At 49.4% G+C, this 25,606-nt stretch overlaps 1 protein-coding gene across 6 annotated transcripts; it reads left to right on the forward strand.

Moving 5' to 3' along the window:
* The first annotated feature begins 9,201 nt into the window (after positions 1–9,201).
* On the forward strand, positions 9,202–21,192 carry MAVS (mitochondrial antiviral signaling protein). 6 transcript variants are annotated; one of them, XM_040447590.1, is made up of 8 exons: positions 9,427–10,386; positions 11,883–11,953; positions 12,720–12,867; positions 13,997–14,171; positions 15,382–15,557; positions 16,256–16,412; positions 18,185–18,681; positions 19,596–21,192. In XM_040447590.1, exons 2-8 carry the CDS (start codon positions 11,895–11,897, stop codon positions 20,031–20,033), a joined length of 1,650 nt encoding a protein of 549 aa, XP_040303524.1. In that variant the 5' UTR covers positions 9,427–10,386; positions 11,883–11,894; the 3' UTR covers positions 20,034–21,192. The 6 variants fall into 6 exon arrangements, with proteins under 6 accessions (XP_040303526.1, XP_040303522.1, XP_040303524.1 ...); XM_040447592.1 differs by lacking the exons at positions 9,427–10,386; positions 11,883–11,953 and adding an exon at positions 9,202–9,271 and having other exon boundaries at positions 12,682–12,867; XM_040447588.1 differs by lacking the exons at positions 9,427–10,386; positions 11,883–11,953 and adding an exon at positions 9,254–9,271.
* Positions 21,193–25,606: the final 4,414 nt, after the last annotated feature.

Consider the following 25,606-nt stretch of genomic DNA (forward strand, 5'->3'; position numbering starts at 1 on the left):
TTCCTTCCTTCCTTCCTTCCTTCCTTCCTTCCTTCCTTCCTTCCTTCCTTCCTTTCTGTTATTTATTTATTTTGAGAGAGAATGAGAGAGCACAAGCGGGGAAAGGGCAGAGAGAAGAAGAGACAAAATCTCAAGCAGACTCCGCACCATCAATGCAGAGCCCAATGTGGGACTCGAACTCACAAGCCCACGAGATCATGACCTGAGTGGAGATCGAGAGTCGGATGCTTAACTGACTACGCCATCCAGGTGCTCAAACCACATTTTCAATGTTCTGCATTGAACTCACAAACTCTTATAGGAAATGATTAAATTCTCAAGCAAGGCCTCCTTCCCCACTAATCTCCGCAAGCTGAGGGAATCATAGAAAGATGTATTCTTCCAGACATGAATTATATATTCCCCTTAAGAAGCAGATACAGCGGTTTTAATTTATCCGTTTTCTCCGCCTCCCTCCACCCATCACATATGCTTATTTGTGTGTTATTTAGTTTAATGTTTTTTTCCCCATCAGGTTACACCTCCAGGAGGATTTACATTGTGTCTCTTGTTTTCTAGTTAAACATAGCACCTGGCACATAGCAGGCACCCAAAATATGTTAAATGAATGCACGAATGAATAGGTGGTTTATAAGAGACCCTTGGGGCCAGGGAGTCTGCAACATCACCATGTAACAACTTTTTATTTCTCCTGGGAAAGCAGATAGAAACAGCAGACTGCCTCTGCTATCTCTCAAGGATGGTAGGCCCAAGATCACATGTCCCTCTCCCAAATGATAAGCTACTTGTTACAGCAAAGAAACCAATGGTGTAAAATTCGCAAGTTTCCTGCTACAGGCCCCCTGTGTTCAGAACTTCTGCTGGCTTGCCTTCTACACTGCTGTTAATGAAAGGGAATGATCTTTCTCTTTGGTTAGTATTATGATTGGGTGTTAGCATAGGCCTGTGATTTCTGCCCCTAGGAATGGTGAGTAAAAAAGTGGTTAGAACTCCTCCTCTCTCTGAAATAATCTCTTGAGTTTATGAAGCCTAGCAGTAGTCAGAGCAATACCTTCTATGTCCACCCTGATTATGCAGGCCATGGCAACTTGAGGGTCCAGAAGTCTTTGGCCCAGCAAAGGCTCTGCCTGAAGCTGGAGCTGGCAGCACAGTGTTTACTCTCTGGGCATTGCTTGGTGTGGACACTTGATCAAGAGTAAAAGACATTAAAACCCTTTGACAGGTTTCTGGCTCATGTGTTCCTGTAGTACTCATGTGATGAAAATGAAGTCAGTTCTGGCCAAGAGAGGAGCCTCTCCTGACTCGGAGAGGTTCTAAGGTGACAAAACTGATGAGCAAAATCGGTAAGTTTCCTATGTCTTTGGACGAGGAGTTAGTAAACACAGTGGAAGACATGACCCATTCAGGATAAAGACCAACATAAAATGCCTAGGGTTAGATGTAATTAGGGTTAGAGTGGATCCACACAAAGGTGCCTACGAGACACCACAACTAGTGAGTGAAAGGTTGGTGAGGGCAAGATTTTTATGTAGCCTCGAAGAGCCTTTCTATGGATTACTTACTAATTAAAAATGGGGAAATAGTAAATTACAGTGGAGAGACCTGGAGGTGCCCCCTTTATCAAGTGATCAAAGTGAACATCCCCCATGATGGGATCATGCTGTGCCTCCCTGATTGCAGGAAGGACACAACACATCTGAGTGTCAAGAATGCTTAACCTGAATCTGATCAGGAGGAAACTTTAGCCAAACCCAAAGGGAAGGAAATTGTGGCCTGTGCTCTTGAAAACCATCAAGGCAGCGAAAGGCTGAGGAACTGCTTTAGATGAAAGGAGACCACAGAAACATGACACCCCAAGGCAGTGGTGGCCACAGGCTAGACCCTGAGTCAGGAGAAACATTGTTACTGTCAGGGCACCATTGGGACAATTATGGGACCTGGAAACCACAGACCTGCAAAGGATCCATAGATAGAATTCAGGGGATGATGCAGACTTGGGTGGGGAAAAATTACATCTTTTTCACTAATCACTAACTGAAATTAATATCCCCCCCTTTTTTTTGAAGATGTTTGCAGTTGTATCAGGTACAAATGGCATACCATGAGCTGCCGCAAGGATAAATAAATACAATTTTTTTGTTTAATAACAGGGAGGTAGCTGCTTCTCTCCTCACCTTAGGATGTCACCTTAAAAAATATCAGAGGCCTGACCATTGGTCAGGAATTCAATAACCTGAGCTGGATTTTACAATGCAGGCCTTCTGGTCTTACAACTCTGTTTGTGGAGCTCTAAGAGCAATTCAGGAGTCTCTTAAAAGGGGGACAGGAAACTTCCAGTTTATTCATCTGTCTCCTAAGGGGAGGAGAGAATATTTAAGTGTATACAATTTAAGTATAAATGGTGTGAACTGCTTCCTAGGCTTTGTAGTGTCTCGTGATATACCTGCATGTGTGTGAGCTCACTGCCTTTTCAGTAATGGTATTTTCTCTCCTCTGTGTGGGTGTCCAGGGGTCTTGCTGTTGACAGGATTCTTAATTTCCCAACCAGTACACGTATTTTAAAGTGTACAATTTGATGAGATTTGACATAGGTATGTACCTATGAAACCATTATCACAGTCAAGATAATGAACATATCCATCACCCCCCAATTACGAAGTTGCCTTTTGTAGTTTTCTTCCTTTTTAAATGTTGGCCACCGGCGACAATGACATTAGCAGAATCTAAGAGTTGGTCACTAAAAGAAATTATGGGTGTTTTCATATCACAGTAAAGATACCTCAGATTATCATTTATGCATAATGCTACTTAAACATTTGTTTAATAGTTTAATGATTGTATTTTAATATAATTGGGATTTTTTTTGGGGGGGGGTAATCCTGTGTATCTTTAATTCCTTTAAAAACACTATTCTGAACTCTGAACTTTACCAGACAATCCAAGGGATCATTGGCCTGAACTAGGTTAAGCACCCATGCTCTAAAGAAACAGAATAGCCCCATACATGAACCCCTTGTGTTCTGGCCTATAGGGCCTCCTCTACAGGCCAGTCTGCATCTGGCTGCCCCAAAAGGAAGCCAACCAGTGGATGTGCAGTGAACTTCCCCAGTGCTTTTTACTGCCTCATTCTTAATGCAAACAAAGTTCACCAGACAGGGGAGAGACTGCAACACAAAAGAGAAACTAAGCTAATAGCAAAAAAAAAAAAAAAAAAAAAAAAGGGTGAAAGATGCCAGACACCAAACAGCATGTATTATTTGATTTCATTTGTATTAAATTCAGGAACAGGCAAAATAACTATGGTGATGGAATCAGAATAATGGACTGGGGTTAAGATTGGTAAAGGAGTACATGGGAACTTTCTGGAGAAATGGAAATATTGTAGATTTTGATCCAGTAATGGACTGGGGTTAAGATTGATAAAGGAGTACAAGGGAACTTTCTGGAGAAATGGAAATATTGTAGATTTTGATCCAGATGCTGGTTACACAGGTATTTACTTAGATAAAAATTAATCACGTGGCACATTTAAGATTGATACATTTCACAGAAGGTAAATTATGTTTCAAGAAACAAGACCCTTGGGGCACCTGGGTGGCTCAGTCAGTTAAGCATCTGATTTTGGCTCAGGTCATGATCTCATGGTTCATGGGTTCGAGCCTCGTGTCGGGCTCTGTGCTGCCAGCTCAGAGCCTGGAGCCTGCTTTGGATTCTGTGTCTCCCTCTCTCTCTGCCCCTTCTCTGCTCTCTCTCTCTCTCTCTCTCTCAAAAACAAACAAACAAAAAACCCTTCATGCACAAAATAACTACAGCGGTTTCTGTTTTCTGCACTGAGTTCCAGATCCTAGGGGAGGGACCCTATGACAGGAGACCGCAAAAGGGGCTGAAAGCAAGCAAGGCACCAGCTGTGTGGCAGGAAGCTGGAGCCATGGAGGGATGTGGTCAGGGGGAAGGCTCCTGTATTGCGGGAGGCCTGTGAATTTTAGGAACTCTGGCAACTTGGAAGCTGTGTCCTGCCTGTGTATTTGCTTGTTTTCCCACAAATTTCAGTAAATGTCTGTTGCCAAGCAGCTTACGTCAGTGGTTCTCAGAAGGAAGGGTGAGACAGCAGTCCCTGAGTGGCAGGTGACCAGCAACACAATGCCCTGAGGCTGGTGAGGAGGCCGTGCTGACCATGGGGGGCTAAGGCCTGGAGGAGCCCCCTGCAGGAGGGACTGACTCACAAGCTGACATGGACCAAGCTCTCTTCTGAGACCACTGAGAGGTAAGGTGAGCTCCTACCAGACCCTGTTATGTCCAGAGATCTCATGTGGTTGGTCAAGGCTTCCTCTGGAAGCCAGAGGACTCAGAGGCCCATTATTTTAGAAAAGAAAATACTAGAAGAAAAGACACCAGAGTGTCGCTAGCAATTTTTCTTGAGTAGTAGCCTTATGAGTACAGATTTTGGTTTTCTTCATCAGGCATTTCTGGTTTTCCCCATATCATGTACACAAGCATATAATTTTCCTCCAGCTTTACTGAAAATAAATTAATTTTTTGGTAATGAAATTGGCAGTGTGAAAAATAAAATAGTTTAAATAATAACAGTTTAAAAACTTATCTGAAACAAGGTTGTAAAGGCAGGGTTTATACTTTATTTTTCAGTCTTGGAGAGTTCCCTGAAGGGACTCAGACATCAGAACATTTCTGTTTTGGGGGCCCTCGGTCACTATTCTCTGGGTCTGACTGGGCTCTCTGGGGGGAAACGTGAGCTGGTGGTTGCTGAATCATCACATGTGAGTCACTCCAAGCCCTCCTTGGAGCACTGGCCTGGGGACTTGGCCACCTGTTAGGTTATGAGCTTTAAAGGGGAGGAGTACTCCAAAGGCCCTCACTGGAGGGGGGTGGTACCTGGGATATAGATCACTCTCTTGCCCTTCCACTAATAAATAGACAGTGATCAATAAACTACTCATGGAGAAAGAGAGAGAGAGAGAGAGAGAGAGAGAGAGAGAGAGAGAGGAACCTAGAAACAGACTTTTAACTATAGAGAACAAATTGCTGGTTACCAGAGGGAGGGGGGGGACGGGTGATATAGGTAATGGGGATTAAGAGCACACTTATTACTCATACTTACAGTACTGAGTAATGTATAGAAGTGTTGAATCACTACATTGTACACCTGAAGCTAATATAACACTGTATGTTAATGAACTGGAATTTAAATAAAAACTTAAAAAAAAAAAGAACTCTACTCATGAAATAGGGCAGAATGCAGTCAACAGTAAGAGAAAATTGATATAAATAGCCAGATAGGGTCTAAATGATTTTAAATTTTATTTCATTTAAAATTTTTTCATTTTGAAATAATTTCAGACTTACAAAACAGTTGCAAAAATAATAAAATATTTACATCTTACATAGCCACAGTACGATGATGAAAACCAGAAATTTAACACAGATAGAATATTACTAACTAATCCAAGCCTTAGTCAAATGTCCTCAGTTATCCCACCAATGTCCTTTTTTCTTTTTTTTAATGTTTATTTATTTATTTTTGAGACAGAGCACAAGCAGGGGAGGGGCAGAGACAGGGATACACAGAATCTGAACCAGGCTCTAGGCTCTGAGCTATCAGCACAGAGCCCGACGTGGGGCTCGAACCCACACACTGTGAGATGATCTGAGCCAAAGTCGGACGCTCTGGCTACCCAGGTGCCCCTTTTTTTTCTGTTTTGGGGTCTGATTCAGGATCCCACATTGCTTTCAGTTGTTACGTCTCTTTATTCTTGTTTAATCAGGAATAGTTCCTCAGTCTCTCCCTGTCTTTCCATGGCCTTGACATTTTTGGAGAGTTATTGTGTGGATCACTAGTGATAGAAACGCACAGTATCTGTGCTGTACAACATGACAGCTATTAGCCATACAAAATTGGCATTTGAAATGTAGCTAGTGGGGCTGAGGAACTGAGTTTTACATTTTATTTAATTTGTAGGAAATGGCTACTGTGCAAAATGGCTAATTTATTGAACTGGACAAATGTTGAATGTCCCTCATTTGGGGTTGGTTTGACATTTCTTTGTGATTGGCTTCGGATTATGAATTTTGGCAAGCATATCATAGATGAGATGATGTGGGACCCAGATAAAAGGTGGAAGAAGACTACCTAGACCAGGATTTTCATTGTGGTAACATATACATAACATAAAATTTACCATTTTAACCATTTTTAAGTGTGCAATTCATTGGCAGTAAGTACATTCACATAGTTGTGCATCCATCACTACCATCCATCTCCAGAACTTTTTCATCTTCCCCAACTGAAACTCTCTACCCATTGAACACTAACTCTTCATTCTCCATCGCCCCAAGCTCCTAGAAACGACTACTCTACTTTCTGGCACTATGAATTTGACTATCCTAGATACCTCACGTGTGTGGAATCATACAATATTTGTCATTTTGTGACTGGCTTATTTAACTTAGCATAATGTTTTCGAAGTTCATCCATGTTATAGTATGTGTTAGAATTTCCTTCCGTTTTAAGGATGAGTACTATTCTGTTATATGTACATACCACATTTTGTTTATCCACTCATCCATCAGTAGACATTTGGGTTGCTTCTACCTTTTGGTTATGGATGTGTGTATACATATATGCGTTCATTTCTTTGGTATGTATCCAGAAGTAGACTTGCTGGATCATGTCGTAATTCTATTTTTGAATTTTCGAGGAGCTGCCATACTGTTTTCCACAGCAGCTGTACCATTTCACATTCCCACCAGTAATGTACAAGGGTTCCAATTTCTCCATATCCTTGCCAACACTTGTCATTTTCCGTTTGTTTGTCTTATAATAGCCATCCTAAACATTTATATCTGCTATAAACCAAAGGTTTATGTTTTTTCCCATTCATATTTTGAAACCTAATCTCCAGTGTGATGGTATTTGGAGGTGGTATCTTTGGGAGGTGATTTGGGCCATAAGGGTGAAGCACTCATGAATAGAATTAGTGCTCTTTTAAAAGGGACCCTAGAGAGCTCCCTTGCCCCTTCCAACATGTGAGGACACAACAAGAAGATTGTCTGTGAAGCAGCAAATGGGCCCTTATCAGACACTAAATGTGCTGGCACCTTGATCTTGTACTTCCCAGCCTCCAGAACTGAGACCTAAATGTTTGTTGTGAGCCATCCAGTGTATGGTATTTTTGTTATAGCAGCCCAAAGACTAAGATAATACCTCATTGTGTTTTTGAGGAAGCTGTATTTTTTTTTTTAATGTCCTGGGATGTCCAGACAAATGTAGAGACAGGGATGCAACTACATTTGGAAGCCAGTCACCACACTTCCAATGTTGTTCCTGCAAGAATTAGATACGAGATCATGGATTTGGAGTAGGTAGCAGGAAGGAGTAATTCTTGAACCAATCGGCATTCACTCTGCCTTGGCTAAACAAAGCAGAGCTGGCTTTATTACAGTTAGTTGAGTTCAGATGTGACATTAACAACATTTTTGTAAATGCTGAATGTTGTGAAATATCCCAATAAAGTCATAAAATCTCATCTGAAAGTGTTCATGCATTTTCCCGTGATCTAGTTTGGGAGGACTGGCTTTGGAGACAGGTATGTACTCAGGCATTTCCGTGTGATCTCGGCCAAACCTGTTAACTCCTCAGTTGTCATTCTTTCATTTTCAAGTTGTAGTATAAAGTGTAACAATCCTAAGTGTACAGCTGATGAAGTTTTGTATATGCACAAACCCATGTACCCACCACTCACATCAAGATACAGAAGTTTCCATCCCCTGCAAGGGTTCCCATGTACCCCACCACAGAAGGAACCAGTGAATGATTTCTATTTATGTAGATGAGATTTGCCTGTTTTTGAACCTTGCTTTACCTTGCAACTGGAGGAACAGATAGCGTGTACTCTTTGTGCTTAGTTAGCCATGGTGCCCATTTATCCTGGTGAGATTCATCCATGTTATGTGTATTAACCGATTGCTCTTTTTCACTGCTGTATACTATTCCATAATGTGAGCACACCACAGTTTGTTTCCTCATTCTCCTGCTGATGGACCTTTGGGTTGTTTTCAGAGTTTGCCTATTGTGAACAGAACCACTAGGAACATTAGCTATTGTGCATGTTTTAAAATTTTTTTATTTTTTTATGTTTATTTTTGAGAGAGAGAGGGACAGAGTATGAACAAGGGAAGGGCAGAGAGAGAGGGAGACACAGAATCTGAAGCAGGCTCCAGGCTCTGAGCTGTCAACACAGAGCCGGGTGGGAGGCTCAAACCCACAAACTATGAGATCATTATCATGACCGGAGCCAAGTCGGATGCTCAACCTACTGAGCCACCCAGGTGTCCTATATTGTGCATGGTTTTAGATGGACACACAGCCAGGAGTGGTGGCTGGGTGATAGGGTTGGCATGTTTCACTTTAGTAAGAACTGCCAAACATTTTCTGAAATCTTTTAACCGCTCTTTAAAACAGGAAAAACAAATCTCTGCCCGGTTATTGTGAGAGTATTTAGTGGACTCTTAAGGTATAAGGCTTCAAGCCTGTACCTGGAGCACAGTGGGGGCTCAATAATTTCTGGCCTCTACCGGAAGCAGAGGAAGGGTCAGGCAGTTGGCGAGCACTGTGGGGAGGTACCTGCCCCAGACCCTTGGGCAGAGGCCTTTCCCACACAGCAGTCAAGAACCACACCCAGAAGGCTGGGCAAGCCCACAGTGGCGCCCCTGCCCTGCTCCCACCTACCCAGCCTCCGTCCACCGTGATCCTGCTTCCTCGGGCCCAGCATTGGCGTCGCGCCCGTGCGAACTTTGGTGTCACCCGATATTTATTGAGCACTAACTGTGTGCCAGGCCCTGGGCGCCCAGGTGCAAACGACATAAAGACCTTCACTCCTCAAATTACTGGTTAGGAGGAGTAGGAAGCATGGGGACCACTGACTCCGAGATCAGCCATCCACTTGGATTCTGGCCAGACTCTGGATTTCTCCTAGAAGTTTCCCGAGACAAACACGGAAAGAAAATAATTTTATCTTTTGCGCCCCAGCAGGAACCTAGGTCGGTCCGGTGCACCCGTCCGACAAGTCCAGGCCCCCAAGCCAAGGCCAAGCACCCACCCCCGCCGCCCAGGGGCTCGGGCTGGCCGCGAAGCCCCGCCCCGCCGTTGGCCAATGGCCGCGCGGTCCCGCCCCTCCCCGCCCTCCCCCTCCCCTGTAGGGGAGGGTTCCGGACTGTCCCGGGAGGTCGGCCTGTCGGCGGGTGGTGGCAACCCGAGGTAAGATAGCCTCCCCGGGCGCTCGGTCCCGTCGGCTCAGGACGCGCGGACGCCTCCCCGGAAGGTGGCCAGCGGCGGCAGAAGCCGAGTGGGACTCGGAGTGCGCCCGGGCGCACGGGGTTCCGGGGCGCACGGGGTTCCGGGGACAGGTCTGGCCGCGCGGGTCTGGGGAAGGGCTGGTCTTAAGGGCACACGCGGTTCGCGGCAGCGAGGGCTCCACGAGCCTCAGCCAGCACCCGGGGTGTCGCCGGGCGTCTGCTGGCACTGGAGGGGAGGTTGGGCCGGAAGGAGGCAGGCACAAGCAGCTGAGGTCCTCCAGCCGCACCGGCAGGCCGAGGATGACCCTGGGACGAGGCCTAGCCGGGATGGGCCAACCTCCCCGAGCCGCGGCCGCGCCTAGGGGTCAGGGCCGCCGCCCTCCCCGAGATCTTTACAGTTCTCGGTGATGACACCTGCTCAGAACAGCCTCTCATCCTCCGCGGGCCTGGTCCCATCCAGGAATCCTAGCCAAAGCAGTGAGGCCTCGCCCCTCTGGGCCCGAAGATTATTTCTTTCCGGGACGCACTCAGAGCCTCCGAGGCTGTCGGGTAGGAAATTCTCCTTGCAACGTTGGTCCGCCCTTCTTCTCTGAGACCACAAGGAGGTGCTAAGAAAACATTGAAAAAACAAAACAAAACAACCCACCACAACAACACAGCAAACAACCACGTTCTCCACGCTGTGGAGCCTCAATAACTTCTAGAAGGATAGTCAGTTACCTGAGAACTGCGACTGCTGTAGAGGGCAGGTTAGAATGCTCTCAGCCTTGTCGGAACGATGTCCATTTCGCACAAGACAAGGACTAAATATTGCAGTCTCCCAGGGGCACCCTCACCCAGTGACCCCCCTCACCCAGACAGTGGCCTTGGTCCCTCTAGTACTGTGAGTCTCACTTGCTGCAGCTGCCCCCATGTTCTGCAAGATGTATGGTGAGCTGCAAGGAGGCAACAAGTCCTGGGTTCAAATCCTGTCAGGATCACCGGTCTGCTTGTGCAACCTGGCATCACTTCTCCTCTCCTAAATGAAAGAAACCCAGGATGTGCTTGCCTAAGTGGACCATCAATATGTGAACAAATGTGGGCTTCCTTTCTTTTTGGTTGGAGCATGTTATATTTCCATGCTCCCCAAACTGTGTTACTAAGGGCTGAGGCTCAGGTGCAGAAGAATGTGTTACCTGATTCTGTCCTGGTACCTCCCTGGATGCCATGGGAAAGAAGGAGAAAAGGGTCATTTCGTCACCATAGAGTTGTTCTTTGCTCATCTCCTGAAGGCTCAGAGGACTCCCACCCCACCACCTCCTTGATCCGCTTGACCTCTGTCATTAACACTTGCCCCACCAGGAATGTAGCACCTGGTGGCTGACGAAGGGAGGCAGGCAACATGAGGCTCTGAGGCCGGTAGATAGGACTGTCGCCCCATTTCCCATGTGGTGAGGGACTGGCAGCTCAGCTGTGCTCTGCAGCACTGCCTCCTAGAGTCCCACCCAAGACTGACACCACCTGGCCCTCCCTTTTCTGATCCCTTCCTTCCCAGAAAATCCACTTGGATATCTAGTAGCCTCTTAAGCTTTTTCAGAATGGATCTTTGGAGTCCTCTCTGTGCCACAACTTGCCCACCAGATTTTCTGGCTTGGAAAATGGCACCATCCATGCACCTAGTGCCTGAGGAATCATCCTTGGTTCTTCTCCCTTCTTCACCTCCCACATACACAACACACTAAGAATCCAGCCACCTCTCACCACCTCCATGGTTGGCATTCTGGCCATACCCTTCACGTGGCTCCCTGCTTGAGCCTCCTGATTTGTCTTCTTGCTTCCATCCTGGTCCCTCCACAGTCTAGCTCCTCACAACTACCAGGGAGGTCTTTAACATAAGTCAAATCCTCTCCCTTCCTTGTTCAGAAGCCTCCTATGGCTCCCCATTTCACTCTAGAGAGAAAAAAGTAAACCCAAAACTCAAAGTCTTTTCCTGCAACGCCCCCATAAGCCACCACTCCCAACCTCCTTGACCTTGATCTCAGCCCCTCCCCTAGTTTTTTAAACCTGGACCACCCGGAACTGATTTCTGTTCTTTAAACATGCCAAGCTTGGGGGCGCCTGGGTGGCGCAGTCGGTTAAGCGTCCGACTTCAGCCAGGTCACAATCTCGCGGTCCGTGAGTTCGAGCCCCGCGTCAGGCTCTGGGCTGATGGCTCAGAGCCTGGAGCCTGTTTCCGATTCTGTGTCTCCCTCTCTCTCTACCCCTCCCCCGTTCATGCTCTGTCTCTCTCTCTGTCCCAAAAATAAATAAACGTTGGAAAAAAAAAAATTTAAACATGCCAAGCTTGTTTCCACCTGAGGACTTCTAATTTGCTGTGCCCTCTGCCCAAAACACTGATCTCACAGTCCAGAATGGCTCATCTCAAATGTCATTAATCCAGAAAGACTTCCTGACCAACTCTGCCTAGGCAGCATGCCCTTCTACAGGAGTTCTGTCTTCTTATCCTCCTTTATTTTCTTTATAACCTTGATTATTGTTTGGAATTTTTATTTATATGTATACTTACTGATTTGTCATCTGTCCCACCTCAATAGAATATAAATTGGATGATGGCAGAGATCTTATCCCTCTTACTCCCTACAGCTCTCCCTGAGGGGGGAAGCAGGTAAGAAATTTGCAGACAGCCCCATCTATAATTGCAAATTGTGGTAAGTGCTACTTAAGGCAATTGCTTGTAATTGAGGCGCTTGTAAATGTCAAGTTTACTAGGTTGAACTATTGTGTTGTCAAAATAAGCTCTCTGAGCCATTTTAGGGGTGAAGACAAGCCTGGAAAAGACTGGTAATTTGCCCCAGATCACACATAGTGATTGGAACTCAGCCTCCTATCCTAAGAACATGTATGTGGCAAGCTTTAATGGTGGGCCTGCAATCATGTTCTGGAAAGAAACTGATCCTCGAGCCTGATAATTTTCCACTAACTAGCAAGCCCTTATTCTTGGTACTTCATTTTCTTCACCTTTAAAGTAGGATGATCTTATTATTATCCCTTTGGGCTTTTTTTCTCCCTAGTACACCCCAAAGAAGTAGCACTTCTTGCTTTCAGCAACGAGGGGCACATACAGACCTTAGGACAATGGCAGGGAGTCAGAACTCTCCGCAATACCAACCAACCTACAAGACAGAAATGGGGCCTAGATCTTCTGGATCTTATTTCTTTTGTTCATCAATTCATTTTTTATTTTTTGAGGGACTCTGGACTTGGGCAGTAATAAAATTGGATGATTAAAGAAAGAAGCAAAACATTCCAAAGAGTTGAGAAAGAAAGAAGTAATTGCCTTTTGTCCGATCCCACTCCCAACTCTGTTGCCATATGTGGTGTGTTTTCTTCCAGTCTTTTTTCCCCTCTCAGCCCATCCTTTTTTGGGCCAGTGCCCTCTGTCACTTCAGAACCTGGACAGCGATGACGTTTGCTGAGGACAAGACTTACGAGTATATCCGCCACCATTACAGCAATTTTGGTCATATTCATGTTCTGGAGATCCTGCCTTATCTGTCCTGCCTCACAATAAGTGACCAGGTGAGCTGGGGCATGCCAGCCAGCCACTGACTTGGGGCAGGCTGGGGGTTCAGAGCTTCACCCAAAGCCAGGGCCAACTCCTTCCTTCTTGGTTATTGTCTGCATCCTGCTTCCTGACCTTGACGCTTCTCTAACTTGCGGAATCAAGTGTGGGTCAGGATGGCTGAGCGCCCTCTCGTGTCCGTTTGGTGTAGTGCTAAAAAATATGGTGCCAGCTGCCTGAGATTTCTGGGCTTCAATCCCCATTCTGCTTCGGTGGGAACCTTCCTTTTCTTCAGTCTGTCTTGTCATTACTCCTCCTCAGTTTTGACTCCGTTCTCCTTGTCATGGAGCTCTGTCCTGGCAGGGAGTCCAGGGCTCAGTTTTGAGAGTTCATGGGAGCCAGACCACCCTCATCTATTAGAACTGGCTGTGGCCCCAAGTGAAGCCGGGCCAGCCGCCTCCCAGTTTTAGCTGCTCCCAGATGGCCCGGGCCCTCTGCTGCCTCAACGCGGCTGAGGTGGCAGTGGTGAGGTGGCCGTAGCGGTGGAGCAGGCCTGTGGCTGACAAGGTCTGCCCCTGCCCTCCTGCCTTGCATTTGGGGGCTTGTGGGGATGCCTTGTGACCAGGTCTGCAGTAAATGTTTTCTGTGGCTTTTCGTTTCTGCTGTCTGGGTGCTTGTCTGAATGTGGGAATTCAGTCTGTATGTGAGATTTAAAACCTTTGCCGCCCCGAGATTCCCCATCCTCCTGATTCTTAGGTCAGCTGCCTCTCTTCTCCTTTTGCCTCCTTTCATCTCCTGTTCCCTATGCACCCTTTTCCTCCTCTGCTAATCCAAACCCTTTCTTTTTGCTTTGGGGGCTGCATAAACTGAGGAACTGCCAGGTTCCTCACCAGTAGAGTAGGGATCATGGCATTAAGATAATTCACACACAGCCCTGAGCTCAGAGCGTGGCACACACTAAAAGCCTACTTCCTGGAAGCTGCCTTTACACTTGGGCCCAGACACTGGCCTTGTCCTGGGCTCTGACCTGGTTTTGCATGGCTGCCGCACTCTTGTGGCTACTTGGTGTCTCTCTCTGCAGCTGTCCCTGAGTGGGGAAGGGTCCAGGGCCATCTGGCTTGAACAGGGCATCTGGCTGTGTTCCAGGACCGACTGCGGGCCTACTACCAGCTCTGGGGGAACCAGGGCACCCTCTGGGAGCTCTTCAACAGCCTTCGGCGGCGGACTGGCTGGGTGGAATCCTTCATCAAGGCCCTGAGGATCTGTGAGCTGGCCGGTCTTGCTGACGAAGTGGCCTCTGTCTACCAGAGCAACCTGCCTGGTGAGCTTCTTGCCCTGGCCCTCCTCATGGAACCCCTGTCGTTCCCCTGGCCTCCACTCTGTCTGTCCCCTCACCCCTGTACCTCCTGCCTTCCACTGTCCCCTTCCCTCCCATCACTCCTGGGCAGTGGACAAACCTGGGTGTCAATCCCAGCTTAGCCTCTTGTTAGTCATGTCCCTTTGGTGAAGTGCCTTAATTTCCCTAAGCCTCAGTCTTCTTCTCTGTAAAATGGGGTTAATGGCCAGACATCTACGTCATAGGGCTGTGGTGGATACCATGGGACAGTGGGTGGCATGTTGAGTGCTTAGCTGGGACTGGGTGCCTCCCGTGTGCTCAGCAAGTGGGCCTTCTAATCTGTGTGGCTGTGACATTTGCCTCCCATTCCTTTCCCGTTTCCTGTCTTCTCCCTCAGTTCACCTTCCCTCTCTCCATTCCTCTCTTCTCTTCCTCCGCTTCATGTCTCCTCTTTCTCCCTCATGGGTTCCTTCTTCCTTTCTCTCATCTCTTCCTCTCCCCCTAGCATCTCCTGGAGCCTTCTAGGTCCCCCACTCCAGCTGCCCAGTTACTCCTCAGCTCCCTTTCAATGCTCCCTGCCAGGTTGAGTGCCCAGAGGGATCTGGTCAGGTCAGGTCTGAGGGGACAAGACAGGAAGAAAACTCAAGCCAGCCCTATGCATGTTTTAGACTAGAGACGACTCCTGAGACACTGCTTAGATTTAAAGCCTTAGAACAGCCCTACTCCCCCCCTCCCCCCGCCATTTGCTTTCTTTTTTTCCTCCCTTCTTTCTGAGGAAACAGCATCAGGTCAGGGGTTAGTTAGGGGTGACAACCGCCTACAAGGAGGAGAAGAAAGCCACTGGGTTCCAGAGTGCTGAGGGACAGCGAAGTGGTGATTGCTGACCCAGTCTGGGTTGTGAGAGGCCTGTGAGATGCCCCGCATGCTCCCCACCCCCATTCCCTTCTCTTCTACCCCTCCACTCCTTCTACCTCTTCTTGTCTTTGTCCTCCCTACCTCCTCTCTCCTTCCTGCCTCCAACTCAGTGAATCTTGTCTCTTCTAAGGAGTACATCCCACCTCAGGACAGCTTTTGGAGCTGTGGGGGGGGGGGGGACTATAGTCATGGCTCTGGGGGTCCAGGAGCATCCAGGCCTCTCCTGTCACTGGGAGTTCCTCTGACTCCTCCTTGACATCACTGTATCTTTGTCTTCCAGGGGTCCCGAAGAACTGCCCCCCAGCCCCACTGGAGCCACAGTTAGCTCCTGCTGAGGTTCCAGGGCCCTCCACACCTGCCGTGGCCCCCAGCGCCCCCCACAACGGCTACAGAGAGGAGGAGCCAAGTTTCCCCATGCCTGTCCAGGACACTGAGCCGCCAGAGTCCCTAGGAGAGGTGTGTTCTCACGCCTAGTCTGGACCCCTGCTTTTGTGTTCCTGTCTGCCCAGCCTCTAGAAGCTCTCCTCTGCCGCCACCACAAGTCATGCCTAACCTCTGCTCAGAACCTAAGGGCTCCCCCAATGGAGATATGCCCCAAACCAGCTCTCAGACTGCTGACTAGGGCTTCACCCTATGGCAACCCCCAACCCTCTTATCAACCAGCTGTGAGGTCACAGTATGGAGGTCTTTGAAGTGGTCCGTGTGAGATGTTGAGCTGGACCGAAGGACTGGAGAATGACCACTGGAGGAGTACTGGGGAAGGAGGAGGTGATGGGGTAGAGGGTAGATGGAGTAATTATTGCCAGTAAAGTCAAGTTCAGGGCGAAAATTACTGATTCTATTGAGATGTGATGAGCAGGCAGCAGGGTGTTCAGGAGACACCAGATCATGGACTTGAAGCCCAAGAAAGGGGTCTGTGCAGTAGCCTCAGAGAGGAGGACATTTGATAGGGCCAGGCCGATGAACAGAGACTCCCCATGGGATGGTGTGTGTTCTCTGTAAGGTACGTTCCTGTGGACAGAGGGTCTGGCAGTGATCAAAGCCGGGGCGAGGGGCTTCCCTGGTTTCTGTGCTCCATGGCACAGGCTGAGGCCGGTGGGAGATGCTTGATCCTGGGAGAAGCAGCTGCCTCATTTCCATTTTCCCTCTTGCAGAGTTCAAAGAAAGTCCCACAGACACCCAGTTCTGGGACTGTCCTGAGGAGGCCAGCTGGCCCCCTGGAGCCCTCCTCTGACATGGCAGCCCTCAGCCCTCTGACCTCCAGTGGGTGTCAGGAGCAGGACACAGAACCAGGCAGTGCCCACATAGCAGGTACGTATGTGACCTGGAGCCATAGGACCTCTCGGACCTCCCAGAGGGTGAAGACTAGAGTTGCCCCTCTGGCTTCCTTGGACAGGAGGCGAGGGTGGGAATAAAGGGAGTTTACCTCAGGAGCAACCCAATTCCTTGAGGGTGTATTAGTATTTTCTACGTAACAACCCATTCCAACATTTAGTAGCCTAAAATAGGACTATTTAGCTCATGATTCTGTGGGTCAGCAATTTGGGCTGGCTCAGGGTACTTCTTGGGATCTTGGCTGGATTCCCTCTTGCGTACACACCCGTGTACGCACTGCTTACTTACGCCTGTTGGCGGGGGGCGGGGCACCTTGGTTCTCTTCAGTGAGTCCTCATCTTTCACCAGACAAGTCTGTTTCCTGGCAGCTGAGCAGAATTCTGAGAGAGCAGACTCCTGGGGCAAAGGCTCAAAACTGGCAGTCTTCCCTCCTGCCTCATTCTGTGGCCCAAACAAGTCCCGGGGCCAGCCCAGAGTCAAGGAGTAGGGAACAGACTGTCTCTAGATGAGAGGACTGACAGTCACATTGCAGAGGGTGTGGATACAGGCAGGGGAAGAGCATTAGGGCCATTTGTGGATTCTGCTGAGGGGACCCTGTGGGGTTCACCAGGACCTGGAGGACAGTGTGGAAGAGCTGGGCTACTTATTGGCAGGGGCCCTTAGAGCCCTTAGGTGCTGCCCTACCCGTAGTGGGGCTCTAGCTCCCAATGAATCACTAAAACTTCTCAGCCCCCAGAGGAAGTATGATTTTCATCAGTTAAGGGCCTGGGCCCCAAAACCAGATCTCAGTTCCCACCCTCGGGAATATAGAGCTGTCCACTCTGACTTCCCAGGATGGCATCTCTCTGCTCCGTTGTTTCCTAAACTGTATTCCACGTAACACTATAGCCTGACCAGCCTTTGGTGCCCCTGGGACAGCCACAAGGCACCTGAACAGTTAAAGGCTCCGAGAAGCCATCTCAGTGTCCTCCACTCCTTTCACCCCAGAACTCTTCCCCAAGCACCCATTTGTACTTTGCAGTGTCAGCTTGCCATGGGACACCTTTCAGGAAATGCTGCTGTGGACCAGGGAGGCCGAGGGCACTTAGATTTCAATACATGCGTGGATACAGGTCCCACGAGGTTCTGTGGTGTCAGATTTTGGTGGGGGTGGGGTGGTACATCAGAATTACTTCTGGCCTTTGTCAGCCATAGGGCCTGGCACGTGTATTCTCAGAATACCATGGGGGATCTGGATATAAATGCCTATATGGACTGTTACCACCTGCTGAGCCATCGTGCTGCCCTTTGCCATGATGCAGGGTGGCTCCTACTGGTGGGGGAGGGGAAGGTGGCAGAGGGAGGAGCATCCAGAATTCCACCAAGCTAATGAGCAGACACAGGAGGAAACGAGGGTGTCCCAGGCAGGAGAAGAAAGAGGAGAGGATAATTAATGATCTTCAAGCTCCTAGATGCTGTAAAGGGGAGGAACCATTTCATTCTTATGAGAGAACAGACTTGACTTTAGGTCAAGGACTAAGGCTAGATAGGGCTGAGGATGCGCCTGCAGCTGTTGGACCTCGGGGCCTGGGAGCAATGACCAAAGGGACTGTGGAGACTCCATGGGAGGATGTTGGGAGGCCTGGGTGCAGTAGGGACTTGAGCTGGGGAACTGAGACCCTTCTTCAGCTCTCTGATCCCAGGTGACTGTGCTTTTAGGGTAACAGTCCTGTGGGTTTGTGTTTTCCCTTTTATTTTACCACCTGCAGGCATGGCCTCCAGCCTCACATCACCCCGTGGGCCTGTGTCTCCATCTGTCTCCTTCCAGCCACTGACCCGTTCCATCCCCAGGGCAAGCCGCTTGCCAGGACCCTCAGTATCAGCTCCGCCTACTGGCATCTCCTCCTCTTCCCCTGGCTTGGCCTCTTCAGGGGGTGCTGGTGACCATGGTGAGGCTGGAGCCGGGGTGTTGGCCAGCTCATTGACCACCAGCGTGGCACCCTCCAAAGTGCCTACCAACTCAGCATTTGATAGAACGATGCCTTCCAAGTTGCCTGCCAGCTCGAAACCCTCTGGTACAATGTCTACTAACGTGCTCACTAGTCTACCGCCATCCAAACTGCCTATCAACTCCACACGTGCTGGCACAGTGGCACCCAAGGTGCCTACTGGCTTGGTGCCTGACCACAGGATGTCCACAAGCACAGCGCCCAGCACGGTGCCTGCCAACACAGTGCCCCCCGTCAGGAGCAGCATATCCTCAGGGGTGAGTCTTTGCCCTTCTACCAGTGATCCAGGCTTTCCCCCCGAGCCCTATCCTTGGACCCTTTCCAGTCTCCATTCTGTCTCCAGCCTGGGCTGTGCCAGGGCTTCTTTTCAAGGGTATAGGGATAGCTGAGATCCAGCCTCTTCTGGACCCCACACCAAATCCTTTAGAGTACTAATAATCATTAGAGCTCTTGAGTGTGGATTCCTAGGAGGGGTGGGTGTGGCGGCCATTCCCACTGGTCATGTGCATCAACCCGTTTAGAGCTCAAAGCTGTACATTAGGCCTAGCAGCACCATTTTGCAGATGAGGGAACTATGAGGGATAGAGCTGGATGGCCTGTCTGCCTCAATGTCTTGCTCTTCACCCCCAGGATATCCAGTCTGCTTCTCCATTATCAGGGCTTTGTAGATAGCAGTCTCAGCCTGAGACAGCCACACTGACCCAACAGCCCCCCACAGCTGCCCCTTCTGGGCCAGCACATCTAGTCCTGCTCCTGTTGTCTGCCTGGAAGAACCAAGTCCAAGGGACCCGTTAGGCACATGGCCAGGCCTCTGACCCTGTGGCTGCTCCATGGCCTCAGCCCTGGCAGAATGTTGAAGTAGGATGGGGCCACAACTGCCAAGGGCTCTAGGAGAGCAGGGGTGAGCTCACAAGCAGGCCAGTGAGTAGGGAGAGGGGTACCTTGGAGAAAGTTACCACTGATACCACTGCAGAGGCTTGGACACCTCCTCTCTCAGTGCCCTCCTGCACCATCATTGGGTTGAGTCTCCAAGAGAGGGTGGCTTCCTCCCATACTGTGGGCTGGGAATTGGAGGGTTGAGATGCTAGTTCATGTATTGGCTGGGAATGGGGCCACCCATTTGGGTGTCCGGCCATCCCCAGTCCCTTCCAGCCCTTCCTTTCTTTCTCAGGAGACTCCTCCAGTGGCTCCAGAGCCCACAGGCACCTCCACCAGAGACAGCTTGCCCGAGCCAGACCACAACCCTGCCACCTGGGGCTCCGAGTTGGAGCTGAGCAAGCCTGGCCGGCTGGTCTCCCACATGGACAGTGAGCCGTTCTCAGGCTGCTCTGCGGACCTGGCCCTCAGCTGCAGCAAGTCCTTGGGCGCAGGGCCTGACAACGCCCCAGAGGAGAATGAGTACCAGTCAGTGGAGTCCATTAGGATCCAAGTGGCCCAGGATCCCAGCATTAACCTGGTAGAGGGTAGTCCCGGGCCTCCTGCTGCCCCACAGCCCTCAGTCAAGGACAAGTTTGTCCCGGCCAGATTCTATGCTCCATGGCTTGGGGCAGCTGCAGCTGGGGCTCTCTTCGCCATGCTCTTGGCTGTGCTGTATAGGCGGCGCCTGTGAAGCCCCTAGGGCCTCCCTGTCCCGAGTCTGCTCCCTTCCCTGCAGGACATCTAGCCCAAGCACGGACTGTACTATCTCCCTGTCTTGTCCCTTTCATGGGGCTCGTGGAGCCTGGACCTGAGGAGAGCCGGGGGTGGGGGGTGGGGGGGTGGGGTGCACAGACTGAGTGCAGACCAGATTTCTGTCCCAGCCCATGCCCTCCCCATGTACTCCAGACTTCACACACCCCACAATCTGGTCTGTGGCCTTTATTCTCTGGAGGAGGTGAGGTACCCCCATCCAGACCCTGTTTGCTCAAGTCCACAGATGAGGTGGTGCTGCTAGATCATGCAGGGGGTCAGAACCCCCCGCCTCCCCCCCATCCTGCCCTGGTGCCTGGTGGCCAGCAGATGTGCAGGGTGGGGGATCCCACAGGACCTTGCTCCAGACCCTAAAAGCCCCAGGAACGTAAGGGTGATCCATTTCCAGAGACCTGGCTGCTTGAGGTCCCCCAAGAAGCGAGGGAAGTCCAGAGGTTCCCCTGGACCCCTAGGGAACCTAAGGCAGCTGCTAGGCCTGAGGACTGTCTCTGAAGCCCCTCTCCAGTCTCCTCACCCCCATTTTCCCTTTCCCTCCCTCTGGTCTCCGTGGTCTTTAGCTTGGTGGTGGTGGGGAGGGGGGTTTGGGAAGGAGAGACCTGCCAGGGTAAGCTCAGGCCAAGGTTTGGATTTCAGCTCCACCCCTTCCTGGGCTGTGTGGCCTTGACAAGATGATCAGACTTCTCTGGTCTTGCTTCCCCACATGGCCAGTATCATGGCTCATTTCCCCTGGGCTCTTCTGAGATTGAAGCACACAAGTGTTTGTCAAGTGCCTGCATTCCCCAGAGTAGGTGACTGCTGATAGCTGCCCCTACCTCTCCCCTGCCAAGCCTGGTAGACATGAGGGTATAAGAGGCAGAATGCCCAGTGGGTAAGGGTGCAACTCTGTAGTTTGGGGTGGGGCCTGTACCCCACTCGAACTTTCACTCACTCTGTGCTCTGTCATTGTGCTCTCTATTAACCTCTCTGTGCCTCAGTTTCCTCAGCTGTAAAATGAGGATGAATAGTAAAATTTTATATGTATAGAAAAACAAATCTCCTAGTGTGATGAGGATTAAATGAGTTTATCTATATGACTCTTAGAATGGTTCCTGGCCTTTATTAAGTGTTGGATACATGGTGCTGTAAATGTGGAGGGGTTGGAGTGATTGGCTACACCTTACGAGGCAGATCCAGACCCTGCTACCTCCCCTCACTCCCTTTATATTTGTTTCTTATTCATCTTGTGCATTGGGGAGCGGGGAGGGAGGCATGTCTAGTGGCAAAGCAGTGCAGGGTGAGGCCTGGGGCCCCCCAGCAACCAGATGGGTTGGGGAATATCCTCATGGGTTCTTTTCAGGCAGTCCTCTCTGGACAAGAAGCAGGCATAGGACACCCAGAAGCCACTTCCATTCCTGTTCTCTGCACGAGACAGACTAGCACTCTGGGGGGATACTGGGGGTAGTAGCTGTGTACTCCCCCAAATGTCAGCTGGTAAGTCCTGTACCCTGCTTTGGCTGCTAAGGCCTTTCTTTGCATTGCCCTAGGGGGCTTCAGTGACCTCCACCTTGAATGACCTCTCCTCCCTCTGAATTTCTTTTCAACCCTCAATCCAAACCCACCAGCCTGCACCCTAAAATCAGGAGAGGTCCTTACCCAAGTTGTCTGCACCACTCCCCATCACCTTTGCTCTTAACCAGCCCTCTTTTAGCCCTCCCTCATTCTCAGATACCCAGGTCAGTAAAAAATTCATGGACAGGTACTAGTTTTATTATTTTTTAAATTTTCTTTCATTCATTCATTCATTCATTCATTCATTCATTCATTCATTTAAAGTAATCTCTACACCCAACTTGGGGCTCCAACTCACAACCCCAAGATTAAGAGTCATATACTCTACTGACTGAGCCAGCCAGACACTACCCCCTGGTACTAGTTTTAATGTGTTACCCTCCCAGGATAGCTTTGGAAAAGAGTATCTCAAGAAAGTAATATGTAGTCCCAAAGGATGTTACTTAGCTGGTGGAATTTCAAGCACAATGAGCAGCCATGTGGGAGAGACCTTTGTGTAAGGTGTATAGGAATCATTCAGGGACCTACCAGGCATTTTTCAGATTTTTAAAGATTTTTTTGAAAGATGGAGAGCACATGAGTAGGGGGGAGGGGCAGAGGGGGAGAGAGAGAGAGAGAGAGAGAGAGAGAGAGAGAGACAGAATCTCAAGCACAGAGCCTGACATGGGGCTCAATCCCATGACCATGGGAAAATGACCTGAGCCAAAATCAAAGAGTCGGATGCTGAACTGACTGAGCCACCCAGGTGCCCCCTACCAGGTAGTTTTCAAATGATGCTGCCCAGAAGCCCTAATCCTGGCCTACGTGAAACAGCATCCCTACTTTGGCCGTTGTCAACTGAAGGTCTCTAAAATGCCAACTTGAAGCAGGGTTGGGAATTGGCCAGTACAATGAGGCCTGTGGCCAGGAGAGGACTTGGGATAGTTGGTAAGATATGTCAGATTTCAGGAATCCTGGGGTTTGAAGTGAGGCTTTCAGCTGCAGGAGGGTGTGTAGGAGGAGAATGACACAGGTCACTCCCACCACCATGGCCTGGACCACATAGAGGCCAGAACCCCAGGAGAGGACAGAGAACCTCTACCCTCAGTAGACTGGGAAACTTGGCACCTATACTGGGAGACTTGGCAAAGCACACTTCACCTCAGGGTGAAGGCCGGGGTGGGGCCAGAGTCTCAGTGCCATCCTGATCCGTTAGGGACTCACCACCTGTCAAAATACAATCCCTCTCTACCTTGTCTCTCCTGCTAAAACATTTCCCTCAGAACGTATGAGCCACCATGGCTTTTTTCTCCTTGGGAAATATAGACCTTGCTTGATAATCTACTGAAGCCAGACCAATGCCGTACCTTCCCCTTGTTTTCCTTGCTGGATACGCTCAGATTTAATTGGGTTTAGGGGGAATTTCTGGTCAGAGACCAAGAAGATGCCCTTTGCCCTGCCAGGCATTAGATCATTCATAGCTTCTTTTTAAGAAACATTATTTCTGATGGAAAGCTTTCAAACACACAAAAATAGAATATAAGAAATGTATATAAGAAATATATATAAGAGAAAACAGAAGGAGAACCTACCATGTGCCTACCACCCAGCTTTAATAATTACGGACTCATGCCATTGTTGTTCATCCCTGCCCGATTCCCCCTTTTCTGTACAGGCTCCTTTTGTAACTCAGAGTGAGGGGTTCAGAAAGCCACGGGGCACATGTGGGTTGGGAGAATTTTGTGGTAAAGGCCCTCTATTTTCTCCCAAGGCAGCATTAGGCATTCCCCTGTTGGTTTCTTGGCCATGGGGGGCATCCCATTTGAACTAGTGCAAGGAGTGAGCAGCCCTGGGTTCCTGTCCTAGTGAGAGGGCACCAAAGGGGGTTCTTCCACTGACAAGCTCCTTGGAGGTGTCTGGCTACTGCTTCTGTCCCAGAGAGGCAACAGTTGGGGGTGTCCCGTGGCAGCTTGCCCATTGCACCAGGGGCCTCCTCCAGGTTCTGACAGAGCCTTTCCAGCAGGCAGAAATTACCCAACTGGGCCGGTTCAAATTCCACAGCATGTTTCCTGCTCTAATAGGAGTCTCCCAGGAATGGAGTCGGTTAGGCCCTGAGGTCACTTGCTTTCCATTGAACGACCGTCACTAAACCGATGGCCTAGAATTGCCCCCTACCTCCCCACAGGAAAAGGAGTGTTGGCATTCCTAGTCTAATCAGTGGTGGAAGGGATTCTATAGATGAAAATCACATGCTCTCCCTGGGCTCACCTTTCTGCTCTTTTCCTTGGAGCCTAGGGCCGTGAAGTTTACAGCTGGTGTTGGGCATGGTCACCCAGTATTCCTCACTCCTGCAGCTGCTGTTAATAACAACAGCAATAATAAAAAGGGCCACTGCTTACCCCGTACTTTGCTGCGTGCCAGGCGCTGGGCTACGCACTTTAAATATATTAACTCATTTAATCCCCAAACAACCCTATAAAGGAGGTACCATTATGACCCAACGTATAGCTAGTCTGCAAGACTGGGAGGGAGGAAGGACCAGAGGACCAAGGGAAAACTCTGACCCCTGAGCCCCCAGAGCTAGACGTGTTCTACGCTCATGACCCACAGCTGATTGGATGCCTTGGAGCCAGGACCCCATTTGAAGTGAGATTTCACACCAACACATTCCTGCCCAGGGTGCCAAGATCTGCCCCATGGTGTAATAGTGTAATAATGTGCAGTATTATAATTAATAGTCTTGGAGATATTGTAACAATTGGACTACAATCGTTGTATGTGTGCTCAGGCTTAACGGCCTAAGGCTGTGTGAGGCAAAGCAGTGGGCTCGAGACTAAAATGCCAGGTCTCCAGAGGCCAGTTTGGTGTAGCATACATCGTTTATTAAAGGATTCTCCAGTGCCAGGTCTAAGGCCTAATATGAGTTAAGACCCTTGGGGCGCCTGGGTGGCTCAGTTGGTTAGGCGTCCGACTTCGGCTCAGGTCATGATCTCGCAGTTTGAGCCCCGCGTCGGGCTCTGTGCTGACAGCTCAGAGCCTAGAGCCTGCTTCGGATTCTGTGTCTCCCTCTCTCTCGGCCCCTCCCCTGCTCACACTCAGTCTCTCTCTGTCCTTCAATAATAAACGTTAAAAAAAAATTTTTTTTTTTTAAAAGACCCTTGCTTACTCTCCAGTGGTTGGGAATGACTCACAAAATGTGGTGGAGACGAATGGGCTTTAATATCATACTTTCATGTATTTATACAATATTTTGCACCTCCTGTGTGCAGAGTATTGGGAAATGCCTTGGAGACACAGAATAACAAAGCAACACCCCACCCTAAGGGCCCCCTTCCACCACCTATTGTTTCCAGTCCAATAGTGAGCGGTCTAAAGGGGGATGCCTGAAGCAAAGGTGGGGGTAGGGAGAAGGGACAAGTGTTGTTTTGATCAGTTATATACTATTAATAATTACAATAACTAGGGTTGCCTGGATGGCTCAGTCAGTTAAATGTCCAACTCTTGGTTTCGGCTCAGGTCATGATCTCACTGTTCGCGAGATCGAATCCAGCGTGGGGCTCTGCACTGACAGTACAGAGCCTGTTTGTGATTCTCTCTCCCCTCCCTGCTCCTCCCCCTCTTGAACACACGTGCGCGCACTCACACGCTCTCTCTTCCTCTCTCTCAAAAATAAGTAAATAAACATTAAAAAAAATAATTGCAAAAACTAAACCCAGGAAAACAGTAACACTTAGAAACTATAGGGAATAAGAAGAAAATGAAGTGTAAATTTACAAAGACGCCTAAGCAGAAAGGCTATAGTGAAAGTGTCTGACAAGATCAAGTGCTGGGGCACCTGGGTGGCTCAGTTCGGTGAAGTGTCTGACCTTGGCTCAGGTCGTGATCTCACGGTGAGTTGGAGCTGTGTGTCAGGCTCTCTGCTGTCATCACAGAGCCTGCTTCAGATCCTTTGTCCTCCTCGCTCCC

The sequence above is a fragment of the Herpailurus yagouaroundi genome, unplaced genomic scaffold (genome assembly GCF_014898765.1).
Source record: "Herpailurus yagouaroundi ecotype Mexico unplaced genomic scaffold, PumYag 196, whole genome shotgun sequence".
NCBI lineage: Eukaryota > Metazoa > Chordata > Mammalia > Carnivora > Felidae > Herpailurus > Herpailurus yagouaroundi.

Coding starts and splice junctions, on each gene's coding strand:
- MAVS (XM_040447590.1), top strand. CDS start 11,895: ATGATGGCAGAGATCTTATCCCTCTTACTCCCTACAGCTCTCCCTGAG. Junction 11,954..12,719: donor CTCCCTGAGGGGGGAAGCAG/GTAAGAAATTTG, acceptor TTTTTGGGCCAG/TGCCCTCTGTCACTTCAGAA. Junction 14,172..15,381: donor CTACCAGAGCAACCTGCCTG/GTGAGCTTCTTG, acceptor TTTGTCTTCCAG/GGGTCCCGAAGAACTGCCCC.